Raw genomic sequence first — 27,974 nt, forward strand, 5'->3', positions numbered from 1 at the left:
ACAAATCTTTACCATACTTATGCTGCTGCTTAAAACTTAACACTGTTTTTTTTTTTTTGTCCCTAAGAAGTGTGATTGCTTTTTATCACTGGTGTGAGGGGATGGCAAACTCTGTTAACAGGTTGATGGCACTAGAATTGTATGAGCTTTCCACTCTGCTTCTTAGGGAGCTGATAAGTCAAAATAAATAATAGGTACTGCTGCAAGGTTTACTTGGAGTATGGAGCTCATCCCCACAACAGGCCACCAACGAGACCGCATAGTGTTTATAATTTAAAGTATTCTTCCTCCTTATATGAAATTGATTATTGCCTAGGATCTTTGGGGTTTTGTATCGTTTTTCTGAGCCTGATAGGTAACAGTGTTTGATGGAAGTTGAGCCAGTCATGTGTGTGCTGCCTGCAGATAGCTGCTCCAAGCATCTATAATTTGTTTAAAATGATTGGGTGGGGAAATTCTGAAGCAATCTTGTGAGAATGTGTGTCGCCTTGGAGGTAATGTACTAGTACACTAGAGTAGTAGGTTTATTGTTCCTGGGGCTGATGGTAAGTTGAGTATGTCATCAGGCTGCTGACTTGTATGCCTATATGAGAGGAAAATGCATTACAGTAAGCCTGGAAAGAAAGTTATCAGCTCAGTAGGAAAGAATTCCACTACAGAAAGGTGAGCAAAGAGTAGAAGACATTAGTAAATGAGCAACATGTATTGACAGGGACAATGAATGCGTTCTGTAAAATGTCCTACTAAAATGAAAGGCTTGAAAAATAATTTGCTGTTTGCCCCCTGCAGAATAGCTCCGTTGGAAATTTGAAACACTTGTAGTTTATCTTAATTTAGAAGCATTACTAGGTTTTGACTGAGGAAGATGAAAAAAAAACCAAGCAGCAAAGCCAGCATCTGTACATTAATGTTGCCCGTTTCCTTTGTTGTCAGTGCTTTGCTTCTGCTGTGGAAAAAAAAATCAAAGATTGGGCATTTGTTGATAATTCAGAGTGGTGAAAGTGTAGGTGATGATCACATTGTGTATGATTTCTGCAATGTGATTGGCTGTTTGCTGCTTCTCACCACACAGGTTGTTAGCTGTGGTGATGGCTATTTCCATTAATGTAAAAGAAGGGTCTAGAGAATTGGATTGTAAAGGTATTGTTGATAAGTTGTGAAGAAAGCACCCCTGCTCTTGGGTAGACCTAGTCAGTTTTAGCACCTAACGGGAGGTGTTTGAGAATCTCAGGTGGCTTTGGTAAATGGTATTTAATGTTTCCATGGGTTTACCTGGGTCAGTTACTTTGCTGTTGGGGTGGTGAGGCAGTGGCATAGGTTTCCCAGAGAAACTGTGGATGCCCCATTGCTAGAAGTGCTCAAGGTCAGGTTGGACGGAGTTCTGAGCAACCTGGTCTAGTGGAAGGTGTCCCTGCCTCTGTCAGGGGGCTTGCAATGAGATCTTTAAGGTTCATTCCATCTTAAACCATTCTGTGGCTCAGTGGTTTTTCAGAACAAGTGCCCTGTTTTGCCTCTGTACCCCAAGTGTCATAAACCAAGCCAATGTGGAAGTAATTAGGCGTTATATACTAGAGCATATATTCAAACCCAGACTATTGTAATACAAGCAGAATATACTGTTTATTAAAGCTAGTTAGCCATTTCTGGAATTCATCAAGTATTAATACACTCAAGTATTGAATGTAAATTTATTAGTTAATTTAATATTATTTTTATATGCTGATATGCTGATGAGTCTTGAGATATTTTGATGAGTAGTTATAAATGTTTCTATGAGGAAAAAAATTGAGTGTAGGAAATTGATTCTTGTTTTTTAAAGTAGTATACAGTTAAATGCTTGAGGGTTATGAGAACACCAGGGGCTTAAGTCTCACTAAAAACAAGTGAAAAATCTGTGTCAGTGAACATGGATGAATAAGAAGATAAATTCTTTAAAGAAAAATATGAGGCTTTTTTACCTTTTTCTAAGATTAAGATAAGCAGTTATGGGAAACAAGTGAAAATATGATTGAAGTTTTCTGGCTGTTTCAGCACATTCTTTTCTGAGTTTTCACTGGGCAGCTCAGTGTGTTAGCAGTCAGGTTTCCATGCACCTGAGCAGTAGCCAGTTGGCACCTGTTTGTGCATTAGTAGCTGAGCCAATAGAGCCAATGAAGCCTGCCTGTCTTCTGCTCTGTTCACGGTTCATTGCCATTTTTCAGGCTCCATAATGAGCTGCACTGACCTGTTTGTGTTTGTAGGGCATGGAGACTCTAGCTTGGCCAGAAGCCGCAGTGAATTAGTGGTAAGTGGGGAGTTTAAATGTGCATACCTTGATTCCGTGATCTGCAACTATGATGAATAAATGTGCTGCAAACAGAACTTTCAGAGGCAGTATGACAAAATAAAATAATTTAGCACTATGTATTTAGTGCTTGCTTTCTTTTTTTCTTAACTCTCACCTTGCATATTGATACTGGTGAGTAGGTATGAGTAGACAGTTAGAAATGGTCAGAATAGTTTTTTCGGTTTCTTGTTGACCCTGACAAGTCCTTTAGCCTACCTTGCAGGGGAAGCTGGTTTAAACCGGTTTTTAGGGTTTTGACTCTTGTGTTTGACCTTTATGTAAGGGTTAATCACTAGCCATAATCTGCCCTGAGAATATGTAATCTCAGTCTAACTGTGAAGGAGGTGATCTAGCTGAGGAATCTGACCTCATACCTCTTTTGAGACTTACATTCTGGACATTTCCTTTCCTTTTCTCACTGAAAAGGTAGAGACGTGTAGTGATTTCCTAGATTTGCTCTAGAACTAATAGACTACAGAATTGAAACTATGAATGAATCAAGTAGTCCTTTAGTATAGAGGCAGCAATACATTCACTTCCACGTAAATATGTCTTGATAGAGTTACTAAATTATAATTAAGGTTCTTACTGCATTTTGTCTCATAGAACTGTTTAAACGTATAAAAGGTGTGTTCTCAGCTGGAATATTTTGTACTTTGTTTTAAATTTTAACTGTGCCACATTTTATTTTGCTGTTAACAGATTCTAGGCTGATAAACAATTTCAGGTACTGTGAGGGAAATTTTGAAAAGTGTTCATGTGTTATGGGTAGATGTCCTGTTACACAGTTCATGTGTTTGATAATCTGCACAAAAAGCAGGCTTGTTTTGCAGCATGGCAATGCTGTGTATGAATAATGCATGCTGTTTTTCAGATGAGGTTTTTGCCTGAATTCAGATAATATGTTTAGCATTGAGATTTCAGTTGTACAGTATACATGTGGAGAATTCCATCTGAAATGGCAGGTTTTTTCTTTACTTCATTTAAAGGAGGACATCTCTATCTTCACTTATCTTAAAACATTTTAATAACTGAGACTACCAATTATGTTTTATAGGATTTGATTTTTGTGCTAAGGCCTTATCAAAAGCATCTAATAACGTGCTTTCTGCTGAGTTAATGATATGTTTTAGATGTCATTTCTTATACCTATCTTCAATAGCCATATTCAGACAGTGTGATTGTAATAATCAAGTTTCAATCAAACCATACTTAGTATGACAAATATTGCCTGAGATTGTAGTGCAGGTATTTGTGCTCTTGATAAAGGGCTTAATTTGACTCCTGGCAGAGACAGAGAACCACTATTGATTTTTATATCAGAATGCAAAATAGCTTTTATTTGTCATGTATGAGGGAAATTGCTTCTTAATTAAAACTAAATAAAACACTCACTCCATGGTTTTATGCAATAATACAAAAAGTATCATTTGTGTCTCAAATGTGTTCTTTTACAGGTCTGTAAAGGTTTGGTTAGCAATTATTTTTAACAAGCTAAAACACTTCTTAAACAGCTGCTGAAATCATAATTTTTTTGTATTCCTCCTGGAATGTTTGTGGATTTACTGTACACCAAGGCTCACCTGTTGTTTTTGCCTCCCCAAAGCAAATGTCAAAGAGATATTTGAACAAACTCTTATTCATCTTCAAATCCCGTTCAACTGGGACTGTGAGTTTATTCGACTGCATTTTGGACATAACAGGAAGAAGCATCTTAACTATTCAGAGTTCACTCAGTTTCTGCAGGTCAGTTATTAACCTTGTTCCAGATCTGGAACTGAAATTCATTTAACTTTTAATAATATGCTAATACCGTTACACATTTTGAGCTTATTCTGGTAGTGATAATCCTTACCTGATACTAATCCTGACAGCTAATGATGAACAGTTATTTCTCCATACTGGTTTTGTAAGCAGTGTGTACTCATTGTGCTGTAATTTGAATACCATCCTTTAAAAGAATGGGACAAAACATACTGTTTATGTAGTTAACTGTTTTAGTGGTTGTTGTTAAACTGGGTTGAGGGTCTGCTTTTTCTGTCATAGGAACTCAATCGCAAAACTAAATTCTTCCAGAGAAAGCTAGCATTCTGAATATGGCCAGTTATTATTGACCACCAAATCTCCCCTTTAGAGCTTTTAGGTTCTGTACCAGTTCTTTATTTTTATAAATATTCTAATACTTATCACTTTTTTTCTCTCACGGGCATGCATGCTACCTCACATACACTGGGAGTTTGGTCTTAAATGCAGCCAGCTTGCAGGAGGTAAAATCTGATTTCCTGTGATGTTGCTGAACTACCCTTTAGGGATTGGGCTTTAAAGAATTTCACTTGCTGAACTGCACTTTGTGCTAAGCCAAAAAGTTACAGTTAAAACCTGTTATGAATTGAACATTATACTAGTAGGAGGGAAAGGAAAATGTCATCTATAAAAGATGGAAAAAGAGCAAATTAGGAGAAATTTACATTGTAATTCATGGAAAGGAAGTTCACAGTGTTGTTGATAATTGCACTGAATTCCATAAATTAACATACAATGACCACCTTGTGATATAACTTAAAACTGCCTGAGTAGGAGGTGGGAAGAAAAATAGATTATGCACTCCTAGAGCTGCCTTTGATGCAAGAAAAGTTTTGTATGTATTGTCTTAAAAGTAAGGAGTGATAGATGTGCTTTGACGTAATCTGTAATTATTGCCAAAGATAAAAATATCTCACAGGATATTTTGGCTTGTAAGGGACATTTAAAGGTCAGCTAGTCCAATCCCCCTGCAATCCGCAGGGATGTCTTCAACCAGATCAGGTTGCTCAGAGCTCTGTTCAACCTGACCTTGAGTGTTTCTAGGGATGAAACATCTACCACCTCCCTGGGCAACCTGTACCAGTGTTTTACCACCCTTGTATAGTTAAGAATCATTCCCCTTGTCCTGTCACAGCAGGCCCTACTAAAAAGTCTGTCACCATCTTTCTGATAAGTCCCCCATAAGTATTGAAAGGCTGCAGTAAGGTCCCTCAGGAGCCTTCTGTTTTCTTTTCCTCTCCAGGCCAAACAGCCCCAGCTCTGAGCCTTTTTTCATAGTGGAGGTGCTCCAGTCCTCTCTCATTTTTATGGCCCTCCTCTGCACTTGCTTCCAAGAGCAGAATGATAAATGTCTGTTCTAGTTATATGTTTGGTTTTCCAAGATACTGTCATGTAAGATAAAGTAGCCTCTTACTGTCATGGTATGATTAAAATCCTTAGTAGGGAAGGCTAGTATGGATTGCAGTAATTTCAGTATGTACACAATTTGGATATTTTTATCCCTTCTTTTTATATAAGATTGTTTTTCTCTTTTGGTCTAACACCATCTTCTGGGGTTTGGAGCTTGAATCAGAGCACGTTTGTTGTACCCTGATCTAGAAAACGTTGTTCATGAGGTTATGAGAGTTGAGAAATTACTGCAAAGGTGCTATAAGCTAGATGGTTTGCCCTCTTCTTACTGTCTGTCAGAACGTGCTTATTTTTTAGCAGCTTCTAGAGGTCTGAATGACAGCTGAGTGGGCTTTATTGTTTGCTTGAATAGAAGGAAACAACTTTTTCTGGACATAGAATTTACAACTATCATTATTATCTTGAGGTTAGGTTACCACAGTGATCTTTGTATGAAGGTTTTTACAGTTTGTATGGGAGTTTTAAATTGTCTGAAATGAGTGACCATTTGTGACATTATGGGAAATAGCTGTTTGGGGCAATCTAAATCCATATTATATAATTTTCACTGTCCTCCTGTTTATTTTCAAGTACTTTCCAGTGAGTTAGTATATAATAGCCCAGTCATATTTCATCTTGGATATGTAAGAGATCATCTCATTTTGTGCCTTCAAGATCAGTATCAGAAGTTTTTTTTAGCACTTAAGTATTTAATTAAGGAATAGATAGCAGGCAGCACACGGGTATGTGAAGTTCATTTCTTACATCATGTAGTGAAAGTGCATATTTCCTTACAGTTGAATTGAGGCTTTTCTTTGACAGAGGAATGAATCTGTGGATAAAATCAGTATGCAGACTTCTTATTTCAGTTGAGCTAGCCTTGAAGTTTAAACTGTAGTTATGCTATGTCTGTATGCACAGACCTATTGGAGTGTAAGAATATGAAATTAGTGAAAGTTTTGTGAAAGTGGGTTACAGAATCTGCTTCTAATCTGCTATCTCTGAATATTCATTCTAGGAGCTGCAGTCAGAACATGCAAGACAAGCCTTTGCATTGAAGGACAAAAACAAAAGTGGTCTGATAACTGGGCTGGACTTCAATGAGATCATGGTTACCATTCGCTCCCATATGCTAACTCCATTTGTGGAAGAAAATTTAGTTTCAGTAAGTGTTAAACAAAAAGTGTTTAATAGCTGTGATGTTTGAAGATGGAATGGCTTCTCTCCCACTTTGTCTTCTACCTGTTTATCACTCATTGCCCCTTGAATTCAGTGTTTAATAGCTGTGATGTTTAAAGATGAATGGCTTCTCTCCCACTTTGTCTTCTACCTGTTTATCACTCACTGTCTCGGTGCTAGAGATTATCTGCTTCATAATAGAGTGGGCAGGGTGAAACATGGCAGCATTCCTTGGCTGCAGTAGTGAAAAGGTTGGCAGTCTGGTTTGCATGTTTAAAGTGCCATTGGAAGCAGTTTGAGTTAGTCTACTATACTTTTCACCAGAGCAGGGCAAGTACTTGGTACAGAAATAATCACAGAATTGTAGAACCATATAGGAAAAGACCCTTAAAATCATCAAATCCAATGGAAGTTACTTAGGACAAAAGCATCCAGTTTTTATATTTGAATATATGACATCTCAGGAGCTGGAGACTACTTACAATTTTGTCCATTATGTACTCTTGCATTCTTTTCTTTTTCAGATCAGAGTTTGGAAAATCAGTATGTAGATTCTAGAGGTAGAATGGTTACAGCCCTCATAGTTTGGCAAGATCTGTAGGTAAAGTAATAACATACAAGTTATAATCTGAAAGTATGTAGTATGAAAATTACATAAGAATGAAATTTATAGAGGATAAAGTAATAACTTTTATCTTGCTATCTTACCTATAAATCTTGCCTTGCCTTACTCATAAGGCATACTGTCTTCTGTAAAATTTAGAGAACTAACTTTAGACTTTGAAGTAAATGGTCATTGATGTATGTGATGCAAAAAATCAGTTAGTGCCTTTATCCAAAGGCATTTGCATTTGCATGCATTTTTCTTTCAGAAGATTATTTGGTGGCACTTTTAATGTGTCTGTCAGATAACTTCAACAATAACCTACTTGTATGATTATTTCCTAATCGTTTCCTGGTGTTCAGTCTTTACCACAAAAATAGTATCCTGTTTAATAATTCTCCCCTCATGTTTCTATTAAAAATATCTTAAAATTACAGGAATAGAAATATATCTTTAATTCTCTTATAATTTGCTCAAATGAGTGTTTCTGTAATTGTAATAAGATGTTGTAAAAGTGCTTAAGGCACTTAACTGTTTTCATTTAATTTTTAAAGGTAGCTGGTGGAACTGTATCACATCAGGTCAGCTTCTCCTTTTTCAATGCATTTAATGCCCTTTTGAATAACATGGATCTTGTTAGGAAGATATACAGTAATATAGCAGGTACAAGAAGAGATGTTGAAGTCACAAAAGGTAAGATACATTTCCTATAGTTTGTTACTTTTTTAATTCTGTCCATTTTGTAATTGGTGATGCACATGGGTTAAGGTGAGTCAGAAGTCAGTTTATGGCCACTGAGAAAGTGTTTTTTAGCTGTGGGTGATTTTCATCCTCACAGGTTAGGAAGTATTTTCAGTTAACCCATTGAAGAGAAGATTCTGGCAGGAGTTATTGTTTGAATGAGTAACTGCAAGTCAGTATAATACTGAGGATTTTACAGCTCCTTGAAAGAGATGCATTGTTGCTTAGAGATAGGAAGTTCCTAGGGAATGTGGTGGAATGGGTTAAGTTTGAAAATCTGAGTGGTTTTGTATATAGATTGTGCCAGTTAGTACATACAAATCCCTGTGCATGTGAAAGGTTGCTGTATTTCAGTCTTGTCACAGACTGAAGCAGAGTGCTTTTGTAGCCATTTCATGACAGATTTTATCACCAGTATTTTACTACCACTATGGATGGGAGCAGCCAAACCATTGTGTGGTAAAAAGCATGCCAAGTTCTTTTTATTATTTTTCTTCTTCTTTGTTTAGCTTATATTCATATGCTCTGCATATTTTTCCCTAAAGGAAAGTATAAAAGGCCTCTTCTCATCCTCCAAATTGTCCTAACAAATTGCCTAGCAATGTGTTTTGGTACAGATGCATAAATACATCTTGCTTGGATTTGTACTGAGAGAAAAAGCTGCTGTGTTTTTACTGCTTAGACTTGTTAACTATAACTTGCCAATTATGTCATAAACATGTTGTGTGATTTGGCCAGATGAATATCTAAGCTTGGAGTCAGTCAGCTCTGAGAGGAAGAAGACTGGACATGATGGGAATACATGAGTCAGTTGCCCTTAAAGCTGTGAATAATGGGCCATTTTTCTGTTATGTTCCATTTTGCAGAAGTTCAGAAGCAAGAATCACAAATTGTGGGTGTCATTTTATTAAGCTTGCTAATTTGAGCAAGCTAATTTAATTTTATTAAGCTTGCTAATTATTTGTGTTTGGTGAATATTTACCATAAGTCAGAGTTGTGGGAGTCAGACTCTGTGTTGGGAAGGCCTGTTTCAGGATAGGTGTTCTCCTAATGATACCTTTTCCCTTTGCATTATGGATTTTACTTCTAGGTGATAGACTTCATCTTTATGATGTTAAAGTTATTTGAAAGGATTCAAAGAGGAAATTTGTCAAATAACACAAATGTTGTATTTCTCTTTCCCTTTTAAATCCAGAGGAATTTACACACTCAGCAATCCACTTTGGACAAATTACACCACTGGAAATAGATATTCTCTACCAACTTACAGACTTATACAGTGTTACTGGGTAACATAATAATGAATTTTATCATTTTGCAATCATAATTTTTATGGGTTTTGTGTGACCTCTTATTTTTGTCCTAATTTTCAAAAGTTTTGTGTTCTGCTCTATTTGTTACAGTAATTCGTTCAATGTAAACTGATTTTGTTGTGTCCATGGGTTTTTTAAGTGAATTGTGTATGTCAAGCACAATTATTAATTGTATTATACATATACATATGAAGTAGCAAAACACAATACTCCCAAAAGGCTACAAATGCACTGGTTGATGTTTGACATGGATCTTTAATGCATGCAAAATCTTACGTAGAAATAGCTATGAATGGTTTCATTTGTGTATTATATTCCTTATTGCTAGTAGTGAAGAACTTCTAAATAATTAATGTTCCCTTCATCTCCAAGCATTCTTTAATGCAATGTAGCAGACTTCTTAGGTCTGCATTAAGATATGACAAGTGTCTTTTTTTAAACTCGTATGTAGTTTGTGGGGTGTGGCCAGAAATACTGTACTTCATATGTTTGGTGCTTTATCTAACCATAATTTGCTTTTCTCTGCTTTGTGTGAAGGCGCTTAACTTTGGCAGATATTGAGAGAATAGCACCACTGGCTGAAGGTGCATTGCCTTATAACCTGGCAGAGCTTCAGAGGCAGGTGGGTAGAAGAAAAAACTTGAAATTAAGTGAATGTTAACATGTACTTGCAAATGAAAAATAAGAATAATGTACTTTAAACAGATCCCTGACAAGTGGAACATGCTGTGTGTATTGCTGTGAGGATAGAAATAGGGCAGGCTGTTAGATACTGTATGTCTCTAGACAAGGTATGAGATGTCAGCATGGCCTATTTAGATATGAGCACGTATGAATGCTTGGATTCCTTACCCTGAGTCCATTTGTTCACTCCTGAAAGGCCTTTTCACAGGGCACAGTCCTCCATGAACTTCTCCAGCATGAGTCCTTCCTGTGGAGCCCAGTGCTTTACAACCTCCTGCAGTGTGTGTCCTTTCCACATGGTGCAGTCTTTCAGGAATACATTCACATGGGTCCTCCATGCAGTTGCAGCCTCCTTGGGATGCATCCACCTGTTCCTGTGGGGTCCTACAGGGAATCTCTACTCCAGTGCCAGGAGCACCTCCTCCTGCTCCTTCACTGACCTTTGTACCAGCACAATTGTTTCTCTCATATGTTCTCACTCCTCTTAGCAGCTGCCATTGCACAGGGTTTGTTCCCCCTTCTTAAATACCATTATCCCAGAGGGGCTGCCACTGCCACTGATGGACTTGGCCTTGGCCAGCGGTGTGTGTTGGCTCTGTCAGACATGAGGGAGGCTTCTGGCAGCTTCTCACAAAGCCACCCTTGCATCCCCCACCCCAGCTTTGCCACACAAACTTAATACAGGTAGTAAAAAATATGAATATTAAACGTAAAGCTTACAAATGTGTTCTTCGTACTCACCTCTCCGAGTGGACAAAATACTGACTTCATTCTCCAGATCTACCTTTGTAGCTTGGCACCCTTCCAGAATGAGCTCACTGGTAAAAGTTTCCCTCATCACTAGAACAGAATACACTCTTTTTATACTCTTGAAGTAGTACGTTATATTTTCATCTTATTCCACATTGTGTGTTAAAACCAGACACCAGAAAGCAAAATAATTATATTTTTTTTAGTTTATAAGGAATAGTCTTTTATTAGATCTTATCCAAAATGAACAGTAAATAAAGTGTATTGACAAAATGAAAGATATCAGTTCCTGAAGAGCAGATATCATCTCAGTGTGGTCCAGCTGTCCCTGGGAAATGAAACCAATTCTGTAATCAGTTTTATATGATTTAAAAATCCCTTTGTAAAGAAAAATCTAAATTTTTACATAAAATCACTCTGTATAGATTTAGTAGAAATGAAAATTAGCCTGCTTTCAACCATGTTTACTTTATTGTCAATTTTTTTCATTGTGTAAGATTTTTTTTAAAGCTTAGCAGCTGAATATCCTATGGGGATGACAGCTACAGTAATTTTCTCTTTATAAATATTCATGATTTGAAAGCTATAGCATTAATTACATTCATTTACATATCCATCTGAACACACAAGTAAACTGAAAACTTTGTGAACACTTATTTAATAATATAAAAGTGACATTTCCTTCAGAAAGAATTTGATTTTTAACATTCAGTGATGCATTCACTAAGATTAATGTCTAAATGCAATGATTGGATTTTGATGAGAACCGTGTGAAGCTTCGAGAAAAAAGAATAATCTTAAACCAGCTGAAAGGCAGCAGGTGTGCTAAGCTAGGAGAAAATTTCAGTGGAATGAAGAACTAGTTCTGCTTCTAAGGCTTTTTGGGGTATATTATTGCATGTGTCTTTTATTTACGTGAATCAAAAGAAATATATCTGAATTTTATAATTTATTTTTGTGGTTATTTTGGTTTTATTATCCTTTGGGGGTTTTGCATATGGTGTGTTTTTTTTGTGTTTTTTTTTTAATAGGAAAGCATAGTGGTTTTACAATAATGAGGATATTCTTTGGATTTATTGCTTCTGTTGCTTGTAAAGGCAGTACATTTGATTGATGCTTTTTTATGCTGGTCTGCATGTTCAGTGTGTAATTTTGGTGCTACCTAGAATTTCTCTATTCTTCTCTGTTAAGCTATATTGTGGGGGAGGAAAGTCTTGTGAAGGGAAGTGGTTTTAGCTGTACCTTTTTATTCTGTGGAAAAGGGTATCAAATATAATCCATGTTTTTTTACAGGTAATGAACTCATTTTGAGCTCGTGGGCTTCTGTCCTGTGTTGTGTGTGTACCGTGTAACACTTGTGCAGTGTGGGCAGGTTCTTGCACATCCAGTGTCCCACCAGCCCAGAGCAGCTTGTGCTGAGGCAGGCACTGTCCTGTGGTGCTTCAGTGAGCTGAGCTCCTTGGCTGGGTAGCCCTGGAGAGGGAGCTGAGAAGTGTGTGTGTGGTAATCTTTGTGAAAATTCCTAAGATGCATCTGTCTGGGGTCTGGACATTCCAGCTGTCCTGCCAGAAGCACATCTGCTAACAGTACAGGCTACTTTTAGGAAAACCAGATTTGTGTTTGGAAAGTGGACTTTAGTATCTGCTTTACTATGGAATTTAACAGTTAATATTTTGGCCTCTTAGATAGCCCAGCCAAGTTATACTGCATAATACCAATTCTTCTCTAATTCTCTTATTTATATGGTTGGATGAAACTTTGGCCCTTCTTACATAATTTACAGTGCAAGTTTGTGAACATGTCTGGTTAACCAGTTCAGTTACCTTGTTTCTAATAGCTATTTAATAACATAATTACGAGTCTCTGCAGATATTTTCTGTGCAGACAGTATTATTTAGAATACCTAACACATTTATAATAGTCTGTGTAATTGAAAGAATTGAAACTGAAAGGAGGTCAGCATTGCTCTGTAAATTAGCAACAGCATGAAGAGACTTGTCTTCTGTTTTGAAGACATGAAATCTTATGCTTGTGCTACACATTAATGGATATGTGATCTTAAAATATGTTCTGTGCTGATAGAGCCTGTCTGTGAGATAGTATGTGAATTCCTTTTGAAATACTGAATTTTATTTGAGTCAAAAGGGAGTTCCATGCCTTACAAATTCAAAGGCACAGAATAGAAAATAACAAAGTTGTTTAGGGTTTCTGTCTTCATTTTCTTGAGCATCATTGTTCTGGTTATACTGCTGGACTGGTTTGGCACAGCTAGGAATATGTAAGGAATATTTTCTAGAACAAGTATTTGGAAAATGTGCTTCATCCATTAGGCACAACAGACATTATCTACTAATTGCTTTTTCTTCTTCCTCCTGAACATAAAGCTACTAATTTTTATCAGATTCTTTCTGTACCATTGTAAAAGCAATTCACAGATGCCTATTTTCCTGTGCAGATTTTCAAGCTTTTTTTCATTTCTTCTTCCCTCACACAGCAATCTTTTGGAGAATTAGGCAGACCTATTTGGCTCCAGATAGCTGAGTCAGCTTACAGATTCACTTTAGGCTCAGTTGCTGGAGGTGAGTAATAATTCTGTTTTCTGTTTCCAAGCTTGGGGTAGTTTAACACTGTTCTGCCAGACTACTTGATCCCATCTAAGGTGGATGTCTTGGTTATACTTGTGTAAAACCAGATGTTGGAATCATTTTGGTTGTGCTATTCCCTTCTTTCCTTATCACTTGGGTTCTAGACCCCCTCCACAGTCCTTTGAAACTACACCAGTAACAAGTTTCCTTAGTGGTAATTCAGATAGATGTTCTTCATTCTGCACGCCTTGTTTTATGTAACAGTGTAATCCATTCTCCTTGAGACTTTTTTCCTAGACCTTCATTATTGTTCTTTCTTACCCCCAGCATACCAGAGGCCTTACCAGCTTATGTATTCTTTGTGTTTAAATAAATGCCGTAGAAAATCATCACAATAATTATATTCTACACCAACAATGGTGTTGCAGAAATAATACTCCAGATGCTTTCTTACAGCTGTTGGTGCTACTGCAGTGTATCCCATAGACCTGGTGAAAACTCGTATGCAGAACCAGCGCACCACAGGTTCAGTCGTAGGAGAGTTGATGTATAAAAACAGCTTTGACTGCTTTAAAAAGGTTTTGCGTTTTGAAGGCTTTTTTGGTCTTTACAGAGGTAAGTGAATTAAAAAAAATAAAATATATATATATAAAGTCAGTAATTTTCTGTCCCCCTTTTTTTTTTATTTTAATACCTCAACAGCTAGTTTCCTAAAGGAAAATCGGAATACTTGATATCATGTCTAATTTTGCTTTCATTTCTGAGCTCAGTATTTTTCTTCCATTGCATACCCTTCATCATAAACAATTGCTGGGAAAAACTGGGCTTTTTCTTGTTGTTGTTAGTGATTTGCTCCTTGCTGCTTAAGTAACTTAAAGACCTAATTTTTGGGGTGTAAGTGTTGAGGATATAATTGTAATCTCGCAAATTGAGGATTGCAACTTTTGCTGGCAGGAGCATATTAGCGTCTGAGGAATAAAGATTGGTTTTGCAGCAAATCTTCTTTGTTAAGAGACAAAAGGCAGTAACTTGGAAATGTATCTGTAAACTGGATGCAAGATCTTATACTTCATGCTTTTGCAGGTAGTTGGACTTGTTTTATAATTTTATCTTGTGAATATAAGTTGCATTCTTCTGTTGAATTATGTTGCTCTGTTTTGCTTTAAAATATCATCAGTGAAACTCAGAAAATTGTAATTTTGAAAAAGAATAAACCTCTAAGATACAGGTTAAGAGTTCAGCTTTTTATCAATTAGGCTGAGTTTTAATCACTTTGGTAAGGTGACTTACATACAAGCTACATGCTTGCCAGCCCTTTGAATAGATACTTAGTTGAATTCTCTATTTTTAATTCTAATTTCCCATAACTTTATGAAGTTCACCGTTTTCAAAAGGATCAGCAAGGTATTTATTAATTGGCACATCTGGTTCTTTAGCTGCAGCAAACTCATGTGATGGCTACAGCATTTTGTTCTGCTTTGTGATGTGTTCTGGCAGTAAAGACATTGGGCAGTATCCTTTATGGACAGTGTCTAAGAAATTTTTGCGTGTGAAAGTCTGTGTGTTCTGAAGAGTGCTTGGTGGTCTTTCAGGATTTTGCTGTGCAAGTAAGGGAACGAATATATTGGTGCAAAGTTGATGAAATAGCTTTAGTCTGTATAAATTATGTCTTACTGGTAAATTGCTTTCTTTTTTGATGTTAAATTTTTCATAAAAGCAAATACTTGAGTTACATCTATGAGACTGATTCTTCCGTGCTGTTCTACAGTACTGTTTTCTTTCTCTTGCCCCCCCACCACTATTTTTACAGAGCAGCATTTAAAATAACTTGTTATTTTATTTTTGTTTCTGACCTTACCTCAAGCATTTTGAAATCAAGGATGATGCTATTGATGAGTTAAAATCAGTGTTTCATACTTGGAAAAAATATTCTTCTTTGAAAGGATATCAGTTTGCTAAAGTTTTTAATAGCCTGTTAATAATTGTTTTTAAGATTGTTTAGGATAAGAAGTTAATGTAGTTGTTTTGACACTGTTACAGTTAATGGTCGGCATGTTGCTCAGATTTGGACTTGGAGATTTTGATGGTCTGTTGGAAGTATGTTAAACTAAACAGCAGAAACACTTATGGAGTTTACTGTGGGTCTGTTACTGGGTTCTTATATTCCTGAGCTGGATTATCCTAATTGCATTGCAATATAACAATACATCTATGCCATAATATAGTGGTACGATGTAGTTGTTTCCTGCAGTTCAAAAAATAGAACTGAACACAAACTGGAAATGTTATAATTCTAAATAAAAACTTACGATTTTTGGTCAAGAAAATAAAGACACTTTTGAGTCCTGGCATCGAACTTCAGAATTAATAAAGTTTCTTCTCAGGTCCCTTACTAGCCCCTGCTGTGTCCCAGGTTCTCTGACACACCAAATGTGTGTGCCCAGTGAGTTCAGCTGCAGAAAAAAAGGAAGTGGGGGGATTGTCTTGTGGTGTTTTGTCTGATGGTTTTGTTTCTTTTAAGTAGTATAGGCATTGCAGAACTGGATTGTCTTTTCATCATAGTTGGATATTCAGGCTGGGAGGGCACCATTTCTTTTTGTTACTGTCAACCTTTCTTTGTGTTTAATAGCTACCTTTCCTCAGCATAGTAAGTCTGTAAATCGCACAGAAAGTACTGTGTTGGAAGAACACACTACACTGCATATATTAACTGCTGCACTTTCTATTAAAGCACCTTTGTTCTGAGCTTCCTTTTCAGGAAGTAGCAAAAAAATTCTGCAGAATGAGTTCTTCTGGGAATTTTGAACATTTACCATTTTTAGCTATGATTTCTCTGTACTTAACAAATAATGGAAAGTGGCATCGATGCAGTTTTGTTGCTGTGGGGTTTTTTTGTTGGTTAACTGGCAAACACTTTTGACAAAATTATGTTCTATAACCATGGAATAACATTAGGAAGTGACCATACCCAATAAAAACAACTTTCTTGTAAGTTTTATGATCTATACCTATGCCAAAATGACCATGGAGAAAATGGGTTTAATAATAACAGCTGCTGTTGTAATGTGTTATGTTTGGAAGTTAAGACTGCCATCTACTGATTTTTTTCTTAAACCTATTAGGTCCTAGAAAAGTGCACATTCATTTTTCAAATGACAGTTCATTTTCATAGTAGCTGTTTTCCAGGACCACGGGTTTTGCCAAAATCAGTTTCTGTCCACTAATCCCTCCTCTTAGTAAGATTAAAAAATGCTCATTAGTTATAGGGTTTAAAGAAGTTCATGCTACCATGTTGAACTGTACAAGAGAAAAGTCCTTCTTACCCTTAGTTGACTTGAGTCTTCAGAAAACTCAGGTTAGTGAGTCAAGTAAAATTAAGCATAATTTATCATAGTCATGTGTCTATCTCACAATTACTATCCCATTTTAAAAAGTGATTGCAAGCTTTATGGGAAAATTATGCTAAGGGGCTAAAAAAGTCAAACAAACTCTTATGTAGTAGACATATCCAAGCTTTATGTTGGATCCTTAAACTTCTTTCCATCTGTACAGCAGCAGCATCAGGCTTGAGTTAGTAGAGGAAGGCAGATCTGGTCATACATTTCATTATACTTTTCAACAGAAATTGTAATATAAAATTATACTGGTATCAATATGCAGTGCTCTAGCAGCATCCCATACTTTAATGCCACTCACCTTAAAGGATATTCCCTGTGCAGAAAGGCATTTCTGTACAGCACTGATAAAATACTATTTTCTCTATTAGGAAGATAATGTTGCCTTATGATGTCTTTGTTTCTATAGGCTTGTTACCACAGCTGATAGGTGTTGCTCCAGAAAAGGCTATTAAGCTAACTGTACGTATCTTTTTTTTTCTTTCCTCCCTGGCATCCTTTTGTTTGTTAACATGCACAGGATTTATTTCCTAAAATGTGTGAGAGATGACCACTTAGAAGCATTCTAACATATATGGCTACAGATTTACTTGATATATATTAATAAGGAAGAAAAGAACTTAGAATAGTGTGTAATATATTGTATCTTTATTAGGTTAATGACTTTGTCAGAGACAAATTTACCAAGAAAGATGGTTCCATTCCATTCCCTGCAGAAGTCCTTGCTGGAGGCTGTGTAAGTATCTGTCCTGTGTTCCTAGGAAAAATTGATTTTCAGTTATGCCCAGAAAAGTTGGAATGACAGTTAATGGCTGTGCTTTGTTGATTTGAGCAGGAGTGTTCTTTTTTCTCCCAGTCCAGAACTAAAACAAGTACTTTTTCTGTATGGAAAGCTTAGCATGCCTCTGAATTAAGTTCTCTTGGAACCATGTGCTTGAGCAACTTGTTTTGGCCCAGTTTATAACTTCCAGTTTCAGCAGTGGTTTCATGCACAAAGTCCAAAGAAGAGGGTGCCCTGTTCTCCCTTTCCATATGTTCTACTGCTGCCAGTCATCATTAGTTTGGGAAGATACAGGTAGTCCTTGAGAATGGATTATAGGCGTGATTAAGTTTCCTTCAGGGGAGGGATGGAGATGTCTAGAATGGTTAAAGGAAATCTAATTCTTGCTGAAGGTTTTAAGAAGGAAAAGAAATGCACTCTTCAGCTTGCTGTATGTGAAATTTTTACTGTTTTAAAAAGATGGAAAAAATTAACAATGTAGCCTTACCTTTCATGTAACATGTATAAGTGCATTGTCTGTTTAGATGACTTTGTATAAAACACAGCTATGTTACTCCAGATGCTAATTACATCCCTCATCCAAATACAGTTAAAAAACAAACCATGTATTTGTTGAAATTGAGGGCTGTAATTCAGTGGATGTTTTAGCAATCTGTAAGTGGTTTGAATTGATATTGATGCTGGATTTCTTTTGGTTTTGCACGTTGGCTAATTTCATTTGTGGGATTCCCCGACAGTTGTTAACCCTATAATATGTTTAAGGCTTGAGTTGGGTTTCTTTTGTAGCAGAGAACACTAATGACTTCCAGTTGAGTAGGCTGACAGGCTGGTATAAAACCTCCTTGGCTTACAACAAAACCTGGGGCAGAAAGGTTGTTGACCTCTGCAAACTTTTAATTCAAAGAAACAGCCCTGAAGGGAGACTGCTTATAGTTCTGCCTGATTGAATTTGGCAGCCTGGTACATGCTTGAGTCTTCACCTGTCAGTGTACAAAGTTTATTTTATGAGAAATGTGAGAAAGCAGCTCTAATGCGTAGCTAACGGAAGAGTAACCTTTTTCTGGAAAGCTCAGTAACACAGAAAGCAAATACAGGTCATCTGTAATGGCAGAAAATAGAATTAATTTCTGTTTGTGTTGTGCTTAAATTCGTAATTAAAGTCAAACATCTGATAATGAATTTTATTATTTTACATTATTTTGTACTGAAATATATAATACTAAATTCAATCTATGTTAGTGCCTTTTTTACTTGCTAGGTACTCCTCTTTCAAAATAACTTGTCTTACTGTAGTGAACATTCAAAAATTGGGGAGAAGTTGAGTTTCAGATAAGCTTTCAGAGATTTGGGTGGTTTTTTTTGAAGATGAGCAGATCTGTAGTCTGTCCAAACACAACACCTTCTAGGTGACTGTCTGAGCTGGTATTTTCATCTCCTTTCTCAAGATAATGTTAATCTCACTCAATCTGGGAGAATTTTAAACAAAATTATAGAAGTGTTAGTCACAGTTTAGCAACCTGAGAGGTGTTTCTTTGTAGCTTCTTCTGGATCATGTGATATCTTACCAGCTGAAGAATTTTTTGTCTCTGCTACTGCTTAGTTCAATTTTAGCAATTCCACTTTCTTCCTAAATAGCAGAATCTTTGTTAGCAAGCCTATAAGGTTAAGAGTCTGAAAGTGCTGGTTGGCAAAGCAGGGGAATTAGACATTAGTCTCTATTTTTGTCATCCTCAGACCTTTTCATTCTCATTTTGACAGCTCTTTTCTGTGTTGACTTGCTTGGAAATAATGTTGGTCATCGCACTTCTGTTGTTACTGTGTTTTGTTTTTCTACAAAATATTATGGGGTGCAGCCAACAATTCCATCCAAGGAAAGGCCACAAGTAAGCTTAGTCCACTTCCTTGTAGGGGGCACAAAAGGCTTTGTGTTTAGGTGATGCTGCCTTTAGTTTTTCCTTTATTCTCTTCCTTGTCTCTCTGTTAGTACAAAATGATGGGTTAATGTGGGAATGTTTGGATTTTATATATGCCAAAATTATTTTCAGCATTTAGATTTGGGTAACTTGGGTTTTTGTGGCTTTTTGTTACTGTTTGTTACTTAAAACACTTAAGTATTTTGCTATAAATATAGTCTAAAGTAAAACCATAATTTTTTACCTTGTCATAACATCAGAAGAAATAGCATTATGCCCACATGTACTTCTCAGAGATGGACTTACTACTGTCTCTGTCCCTCACTTACCTGTGTTTAGTGTTGAGCTATCTCCTCATTAATAGGAGTAATGCAGTTTTGGATCATGTCTGGTATGGAACTGCTGGTGGATGAGCAAAATGAGCAAGGCATATTTTCAGCCATTTTACAGAGCTTACAGCAGAGACCTTTCATACTTTTAAAAGCCTTCCCTCTTGCAAGATACACAAAAGGACATTGTGCATGCCACAGTCCTCAAACAGCAATCAAAAGGGTTCTTGTGAGGAAGTGGAGGCAGCCTGGGAGAGGTTCCAGCAGACATGGCAAATCCTCCTCTCTGGATGGCAGTGCTGTAGCAAAGCTTATGTATGGTGTTAGAGTCTTCCAAGACCCACACATAAGGACAGGTGAAACCTTTGACATTAAGGCAGTGGTGGTTCTGGAGACCTGTGTAGGCTGGTCAGTATCCTCAGCTCTGGAATATCTGGAAGCAGTGCTGCACTGTCCAGCAAAGGGGCCACTCACAGCCATGTCCCTCCTCCAGAAATGCTGACACTGAGAGACTGAATCACTTTGGCCAAAATCTTACTTCTCAGGCTCCAATCATTCTCAGCTTCTGTCAGCTTAAGGAGTAAAGTGGCATTCCCAATAAGAAGAAACATTGTCATTCTCACAGCAGTTACCAGGCAGGGCCTGTTGGTGTGGTCAGCTGCCTGTCTGTTGTCTTTCCTTCCTTACTGCAGGGCAGGGACCTCCCACAGGCAGCCCGTGCCCTCTGCTCCTCTAAACCTTCCTGCTGGCTGCTGGGCAATGTAAATGTCACTGGGAAGTGCAGGGTCTGCTCTGTCAGAGCCCAAATATTCCCAGCTGCTGTCGAGCTGGAGCTGTATTTGAAAACTGCAGAGCAGCTACGTCGGGCAGCTCAGTTACAGCAGTCAGGTCATACCTGTCAATGAAAGGGCTCTTGTCCCTGATGGATGAAACTGATACCCCATCTTCCTACCTGCCTGAAGTATGCTGGTTTGTTAATCATTAACAGCACTATCCATATTTAAACGTGTTCACAGCAAACAGTTTCTTTCCCTACTGTTACTGTAATTAATTGAATTACATTCTGTTATAATTCAGTGATTAACCTGCATTCCTGAAGTTTTCAGCTCCCATTAGCTGTGAGTTGCAGGGAGACAGAGTGAGGCTTTGGCAATGCTTTCCTCTATCTATGCTTCCAGAGGCCTGGGAAGCAGAGAGTGCATGCCTGATATGGACAGTGCTTCCCAGAGGAGCTCACACGCATGGCACATGTGAGTACATCCTCAGGGCAAGGTGCTCTAGGGAGCTGCTCTTCCTCACATGGGAAGCAGTGCTGAAGTAGACACCTAAAGCTGTGTAAATGATCCGTGGTTACTGTTACAACAGACAAAGATACTGTGACTTCAGGCTGTAATTCCTGTCAGTTACACAGGAATAAATAGGTTCTTCCCATCCTGGGTGTAGTGCTTAACGTTTTGAATGGATAAATTGTGTTTCATCAGAAAGATGTTTTGCTTTATGCTGTAGGAGGAAAGATGTTGTGGGGTGCCAGGCAGAAAGTACCTTGAGAACCTTTGGATATGTAGGCAATGCATCTGTTGATAATTCGAGGTTGGGATGTGTGTATGTGTGTTTGTGTTTGCACACAGAGAGATTCAAATTTACTACTGATTTTAAAGTTTGATAAACATTGAATCTAAGGTTCAGTCTAAATATTTTTGGTATACTTGTAAGAAATAATTTTCATACATATTTATACATATATATTTATATATACAGAGACACAAAAATGCATATAGGTGTATGAGGCAAATAGGAATGTGTCAAATATTTAGTTTGGAGAAAATAATGTAAAATCTTAATGGTTTTGTATAACAAGAAAAAAAATACAGAATTACAGAATGCTTTTCCTTCAAAACCCTGAAGATATGTTACTTATTATACTTTAAAAAAATAAAGTTAGAAGCAGAATTAAAATTTACTATTTTATCTTGGTTTCTACTGTGGACATTTAAAATCAGGGAGAAAATGGTTGTTTAATAAAAGAGACAGTAAGCTCACTCTAGGTTCATGAACCATGTCAGCTTTGCCTAGAGAAGGAAATGCAAGTTCTTTTGATGTTTTTAAACAAGACTGTTTTAAGTAACATCTTATTTTAGCTGCTTCTGTGGGACATAGTTGTGGTCCAGGATGTGGTGGTTTCTGAAAGGAAGGAAGGAAGGGCTTGAAGTAGGCCTCTCCCCTTTGGAGCATTTGCCTCTCGGGTGGAATTGGAAAGGGCAAGAGGTCTCATGTTGCAGGGTCATTTGTGTATTTCCTTCAGCCTTTGGCATGGCATGGGGCGTTTGCTGTGGGATCTCAAACTACATCTTTTCTCTCATAACCTTTGCTGTCAGATTTAGTTCCTTTATTTGCTCCTTGTAGAGTTATTTTACATGACATTAAGGTTAAGTAGAAGCTTTTATTACTGGTATTTTTGATGTGTATGAATAACCTCCATTCAGAAACAAATTTGTCAACCTTTTTTAAAGTGTCTGTTGCAATTTATGTGTGAAGCGAGGATTTATGAGAGAGCAATCTAGATTTACTGCACCATCTCCAAAAGCAATTCAGGGAGTGCAATGTATACCTCTGTGTGCATATAAGCTTGCACATGTATTTAACATACAGAACTGACAGCTGAAGTAAGAGACTTTGAAAAAGAATGATGCTGATTGCTAATGATTTGCACAGGAGCGTGGAGATTTGTACTGCAAACCTACATGCTTCCAGTTCATTTTTATTTGGAGATCCTTTGTGTCATTCTCCTCTGCATCCTTTTCTGCAGAGTGCTCTTCTCCTCCCCAAGGCAGCACTCTCCTCTGCCTCACACGTTCTTTGTCACATAGATAGCCACCTTTTACTTAAATAAACAGACAAACTAAACAACCATCCTTGTGTTCATTCTTTAAAAAATACACAGTGAAAATGGGAGTTTTCTTGTGTTACACATTCTGTATTAAAGCCAAAGCTTGTCCTGTCTGTGCTTGTGATCCACTGGGGGACCTAACTCATATGTGCCACTCCACTGAATGCTGTGCTCATCTTCCTGAGAATAAAATCACTGCTGGGCAGAAAAGTTTGCCAAGCTCCAAGTAAAACAGCCTAAGTCAAGGCTTGGATAGAAGGACATACTGCTAATAGGGACTATTTAGCTGGGTGTCTAGGTAGTTACAGCTTTATGAGAAAGCTGCCTGTTGAGAAGTCTGCCAGCACTGTAAATACTCAAAGTGTTGATGTAATTAATGAGCTTTTCAATGGGTTTTCTACTGATATTATAAGTGTAGGGGTTTCCTTGTATTTTATTTTGCTTAATAACCTGACCACCAAATCATCTTCTAATACCGATGGAGTACATAATTCCACTTTTACTATATAGAATTTGTAACATTGAATTTCTAATTAGTGTTGCTAGTAAAATATTAAAATGTGTTGTGTTCAGTGTCTTTTGCTTTCTGTATCAGAAGAGGGCTATGGCTGATTTTAACAGAAAGGTAGGCAGCTGTGCACCTAGGAGAGGAAAATGTTAATTGCAGGAAAAGTGAATTCAAGTTACAAAATTGAAATGTTTACAAATTGGCCTATTTGTGTTTTTGTGGTGGGTGTTGGGCATATAGGAAGAGTAATTTTGGCTGCTCTGCAGGGTGTGCTAATTTTTAACATTAAAAATAAAAAATGGAATTTCACATATACATGTAAACAAATAATACATATTTAATAGGCAGGTTGCTGGTATTTGTCTAGAAGGAATGAATTTCTAGCTTAGTGTTGCAGTCTAAAGTTACTTTTTTTGTGTGGTCCATTGTAATATGTACTCAGAACACATTGCTTAACATTTTATCTACCAAAATGATTTTTTTAAAAAATCCAGGGAAAAGGTAAACATTTGAAATTGGTTATATGCTTAATGCAATACAAACAAACAAAAAGGATCACAGAATTTGCCAGATGCAAATTTTATAAATTTTATTTGGGTTGAAAATTGCTTAGCAAGACAACAACAATTTCATCTTGCATGCATAGGTGTGTATGAACTGGAGAAGGTTAGATGGGAAGTAAAGAGAGTGTAAAGAATGCCTTTGGGCATATGAATGGTGTCAGATAACTGAGTAAACACAATGCAGTAAGTCCAAGGAACATAGAAGATGGGAATCACTTTGGCTTGTCTGGGAGTTCTTGTGATCTCCCTCACAATTGCAACATATGACCACAAAAACATAGGCTTTGATTTGCTTTCAGAGAGGTGAAGAAGTGAGGGAATAAAATTAAGATTAACTGTATAGACTCATTATTTGAGTGGGAAGTGTTAAAGACAGTAATTACTACAATGGAAATAATCAAAAAGCAGTGGTTGATCTCCCACTCTTTTGGTCAAGGTGTTTTCAGCAAATCTGTTGCAGTGATGATTTTCAGTGTCAGTGTTGAGTGAAGTAATAAACAGGGCTTGCAGTAAAAGGCTATCAGTCCTCAGTAAAGGCTCAGTGAAGTATGGGATGCTGAAGGTGTTGATGCTGCTGGGGTTGCAATGCTGTTTTGTCTCTACGCTAGAATAATTGAGATTGCCAGCTTCTAAACTGTGCATCAGGGCTAATCTCAGATTTATTCTGCCTGCTGCTGCAGAGAGGAAGATTATGCTATATGCAGAAATGTTTAGTGCTCATCTTTTGTCAGTCAATTAGCAGAGAATACGATGCAGGTTCTTCAGGAGATGCTGTAGCAGACTATTGACTTTACTTCACCACACCACTCTATGCAGAGTCCCCTCCCAACCCCCCAGCATCACAAACAGAGTTTATTGCTTGGGCAGTTTAGAAGTGGTAGAAAGTTTTAACTGTAGATGTTCTGCATCTGTTTACTTCATTAAAATTTGATGGGTTGGAGGAATCAGTCAGAATTAGGAGGAGCTTTTATATTGTGCAGAAATGCTTTTTAGAGTTGGCTGTATTCAAGGGGTTATATGCCACAATTTTTAAGGAACTGGGTTTAATTTTTAAATTAAAAAAGGTAGCTTCGGAAGAGGGGAGCATAACAAGCTTAGTAAAATGTAGCTGGATTGTGATGAGCCACAAACTTCTTCAGAAGTGAATGGTAGTATCTACAGCAAACTAGGGAGAAATGTAAACATGTCATTCTAAAAAAGTTTAAAAACTCTGAAACTGAACTGCCAGATTGAATCTCTCTCAAACCTGGGACACAGTTCTTTGAAAGTCTTTGGCTAAAGTACAGAATCAGAAGCAGCTTTACAACACTTCTGCTAGGAAGTTTGCAAGACAGTCCTTCAACACTGCCAACAGAGTATTTCCTGCAAGTAAAATCTGTCATGCCCAGCTCAAAGATATGACTCCTGTTTCTATCTAGTGTCATATTTTGAAATATTAGTCTTCCTATTTAAAATTTATATTTTGTTTCCACTTAGGACTATTACAGGCTGCTAAACAAACCTCCAAACACCTTTTCTAATAATTTAAAATTACACCGTTAAATGCAAATTTACCTTTTAAACAGCATCACTTCTAAATGCAAATAGCATGTCTACACATTGGTGATGGATTATTATTGAATAAACATAAGGTCTTCTTTAAGTGTATTTGATGCTCTAGTAGCACAAGTGTAATGATTATTCTAGTTTAGTATTTCCTGTAATATCTGGTAGACTTTTAAACACAGCAATGACTTCTAGAAAGTGATGTCGAGGAGAAGAGCAGAGACAAACTGAATTAATTCACCTCAGGGGGCTTTAAAAATGTATATGTAAAAATCTGTTTTTACAAACCCATGATTTCTGATCCAGGTCTTTTGACTTCCAGACAGGTGCTTTATTAAATCTCTCTCATATATTTTTACATGAGAATATCAGCCAATGCAGTGAGAAGTGAAGGCACTCATCACCTTGCAAAAGTCAATATGTCACCACATGCTCTAGTAACACAATTTACTTTCTTTTTCCTTGGGTTTGCAGGCAGGAGGTTCCCAGGTCATCTTCACTAATCCTCTGGAGATCGTAAAGATTCGGTTGCAGGTAGCAGGAGAAATTACTACAGGACCCAGAGTCAGTGCCCTCTCTGTTATAAAAGATTTAGGCTTTCTTGGTCTTTATAAGGTATGTACTTCTGCTTTGAATGCCTTCATCATTTTATGCTAAACTTCTATACTGTTGAAACAAAAGCTGTTAAAAACAAAGACATCTTTTGAATTTAAAACCAATCTCTTCCTGCAGGGCAGCCCCACAGTGGAAAACTGAAGAAAACTCACTTCTATATTAATGGCAGTGGGATACAAAAAAATACTCCCCCATTCTATCCTTTGGGCTTTTATGCCAAGCTACAGGGAGTCCTGTATTGCAGACCTGCTGGCTTCTGGCACTGCTCATTTCATTTGGTGGGGTTTTGTGAAAAGTTTCTTTAGCTTTCCCTGTGCATTTTTCTTATATTTATTTTGAGTCTCTGTATCTCTATTGTTATCTTTGCAGCAGGATATTCTCTTTGTCTTAATAATTTGATGGAAGTGAAACAGTAGTGAAGTTTAGTAGGATTCAGATTTTTAAGAAGTTAAGCGGTGGGATTTGTCAATAAATTCCACTGAAAAAAGCCTGTTCTGTATGGTACTTCAGCAAAATGCCAGTCAACAGATTCCTTCCCTGCAGGTATACTTTACTGCCATCATTACAGATCAGGTGTAATGGAGCAGAAGCTATTAGTTTCCTTAAACAAGGAAGAGTGTTTCTTCCTGTATCTTCTGCCAGTGCAAGGGGTAATACGTAAATTCAGCAGTTATATTAGCTGTGCACTTACAAAACATTCCTTTATGTGATTTGCCCATAGACCTGCAATAATGCTATAAAAATGTGCACATTCATTTTTAGAGCTGAAGATTTTGTTTTGAATTTGGTAGATGAGATTTGTGACCACTGTGTTTCCTTATTAAACTGCACCCAATTTGCAGTGTTTTTTCTCTTTTTGCTAATCTTCCAGTGCAGCTTGTTTGGTCAAACAGATGATGATCAGTGTGAGGTCTTACAGTGCTCACTGGTATTTTAGTAGTGCTTTTGTGTTTGGTGGAATAAAGGCTGGCAGGGACTGTCCTGCTGTTTCCCTAGTTGTCAGAAAGACATAAAGACTGATCTCTGTCACTTCTTTCATTGCCTTTGGACACATAGTGTGTAAAAAGTATTTCTCCTAAGTACTGATGTCAGGATTGATGTCATGTAATACTTACCAAAATTATACATGAACCTTGAATCTTCCTCATTCCAGACACTTAGTTTAGATATGCTTTATTCTTATTTTCAAATTCCCTGTATCTTCTGTTTCCTGAGACATTTTATTTTCTGTGTTGTTTATGTGGTAGATCAAATGAGTTTGTACTTTCAGGGCTCAGGCTGCTTGCTGGATATCAATTTTAGCCTTATTTACAGAATTTATTTGCTTTATGTCTCTTTTCTCTGTGTCAGGGTGCCAAAGCATGTTTCCTCAGAGACATTCCCTTTTCTGCAATCTACTTTCCGGTTTATGCTCATAGTAAACTGATGTTTGCTGATGAAAGTGGCCATGTGGGAGGGCTTAATCTCCTTGCAGCTGGAGCCATTGCAGGTAATATTGCAGAATGTTTCCTAAAAGTAATTTTCTTTTCTTTTAGTGAGTAATATTTAATATTCATTCAGTAGCCCCATATAAAGGAAGGGTACTGTACCATTGTATCTGATTTAATCTAAATTTGATCACTGTTATCCTTAGTGGGAGGCGATGTAATTTTGATGAGAGCTAATTACATTTGCATAATGTGGATAAACAGCGTAATGCAGCTCAGCAACTTGTAGTCAAATTTGATCTGTCTGTCTCAATGGGGTTTTACTTGTTACTGAGCTCTCAGAGTTGAAGGCTAATTTGAATCTTTGATGAACATAAAATGAGAGATCGTAAGAGCTAAGAAGAAAATTACTTACCAGGTTTGGATTGTGAAATAACTGAAAAGAAACTTTGTTCTAATGTAATTGCTGAAAATAGGGCATTAGTTTGTAAAGAAGCTGAAGTACCATACTCTGAAATTTAAAATATTTTACAGTATCTCAGACAAGTTTAGTATAAAGACAATATGCAGCTGTGATGAAAAGGTTTTACTAAAGGCACAGGGTATAAAAATAGTAGATGTAAGAACTATAGTGGTG

The 27,974-nt window shown here is 37.1% G+C and overlaps 1 protein-coding gene across 1 annotated transcript in view; it reads left to right on the forward strand.

The window, feature by feature from the left end:
• The window catches only part of SLC25A12 (solute carrier family 25 member 12), a 44,981-nt gene that overhangs the window by 13,794 nt on the left and 3,213 nt on the right, over positions 1-27,974 (forward strand). The window contains exons 4-14 of the mRNA XM_039695968.1: positions 3,933-4,072; positions 6,537-6,683; positions 7,856-7,994; positions 9,238-9,331; positions 9,893-9,977; positions 13,284-13,368; positions 13,831-13,989; positions 17,179-17,231; positions 17,425-17,505; positions 25,770-25,910; positions 27,261-27,399. Coding sequence (XP_039551902.1) covers positions 3,933-4,072; positions 6,537-6,683; positions 7,856-7,994; positions 9,238-9,331; positions 9,893-9,977; positions 13,284-13,368; positions 13,831-13,989; positions 17,179-17,231; positions 17,425-17,505; positions 25,770-25,910; positions 27,261-27,399 — 1,263 coding nt within the window. The remainder of the gene's footprint in view (positions 1-3,932; positions 4,073-6,536; positions 6,684-7,855; positions 7,995-9,237; positions 9,332-9,892; positions 9,978-13,283; positions 13,369-13,830; positions 13,990-17,178; positions 17,232-17,424; positions 17,506-25,769; positions 25,911-27,260; positions 27,400-27,974) is intronic.

The sequence above is a fragment of the Passer montanus genome, unplaced genomic scaffold (assembly GCF_014805655.1).
Source record: "Passer montanus isolate IOZ18808 unplaced genomic scaffold, ASM1480565v1 scaffold1, whole genome shotgun sequence".
In the NCBI taxonomy this organism is placed as follows: Eukaryota; Metazoa; Chordata; class Aves; order Passeriformes; family Passeridae; genus Passer; species Passer montanus.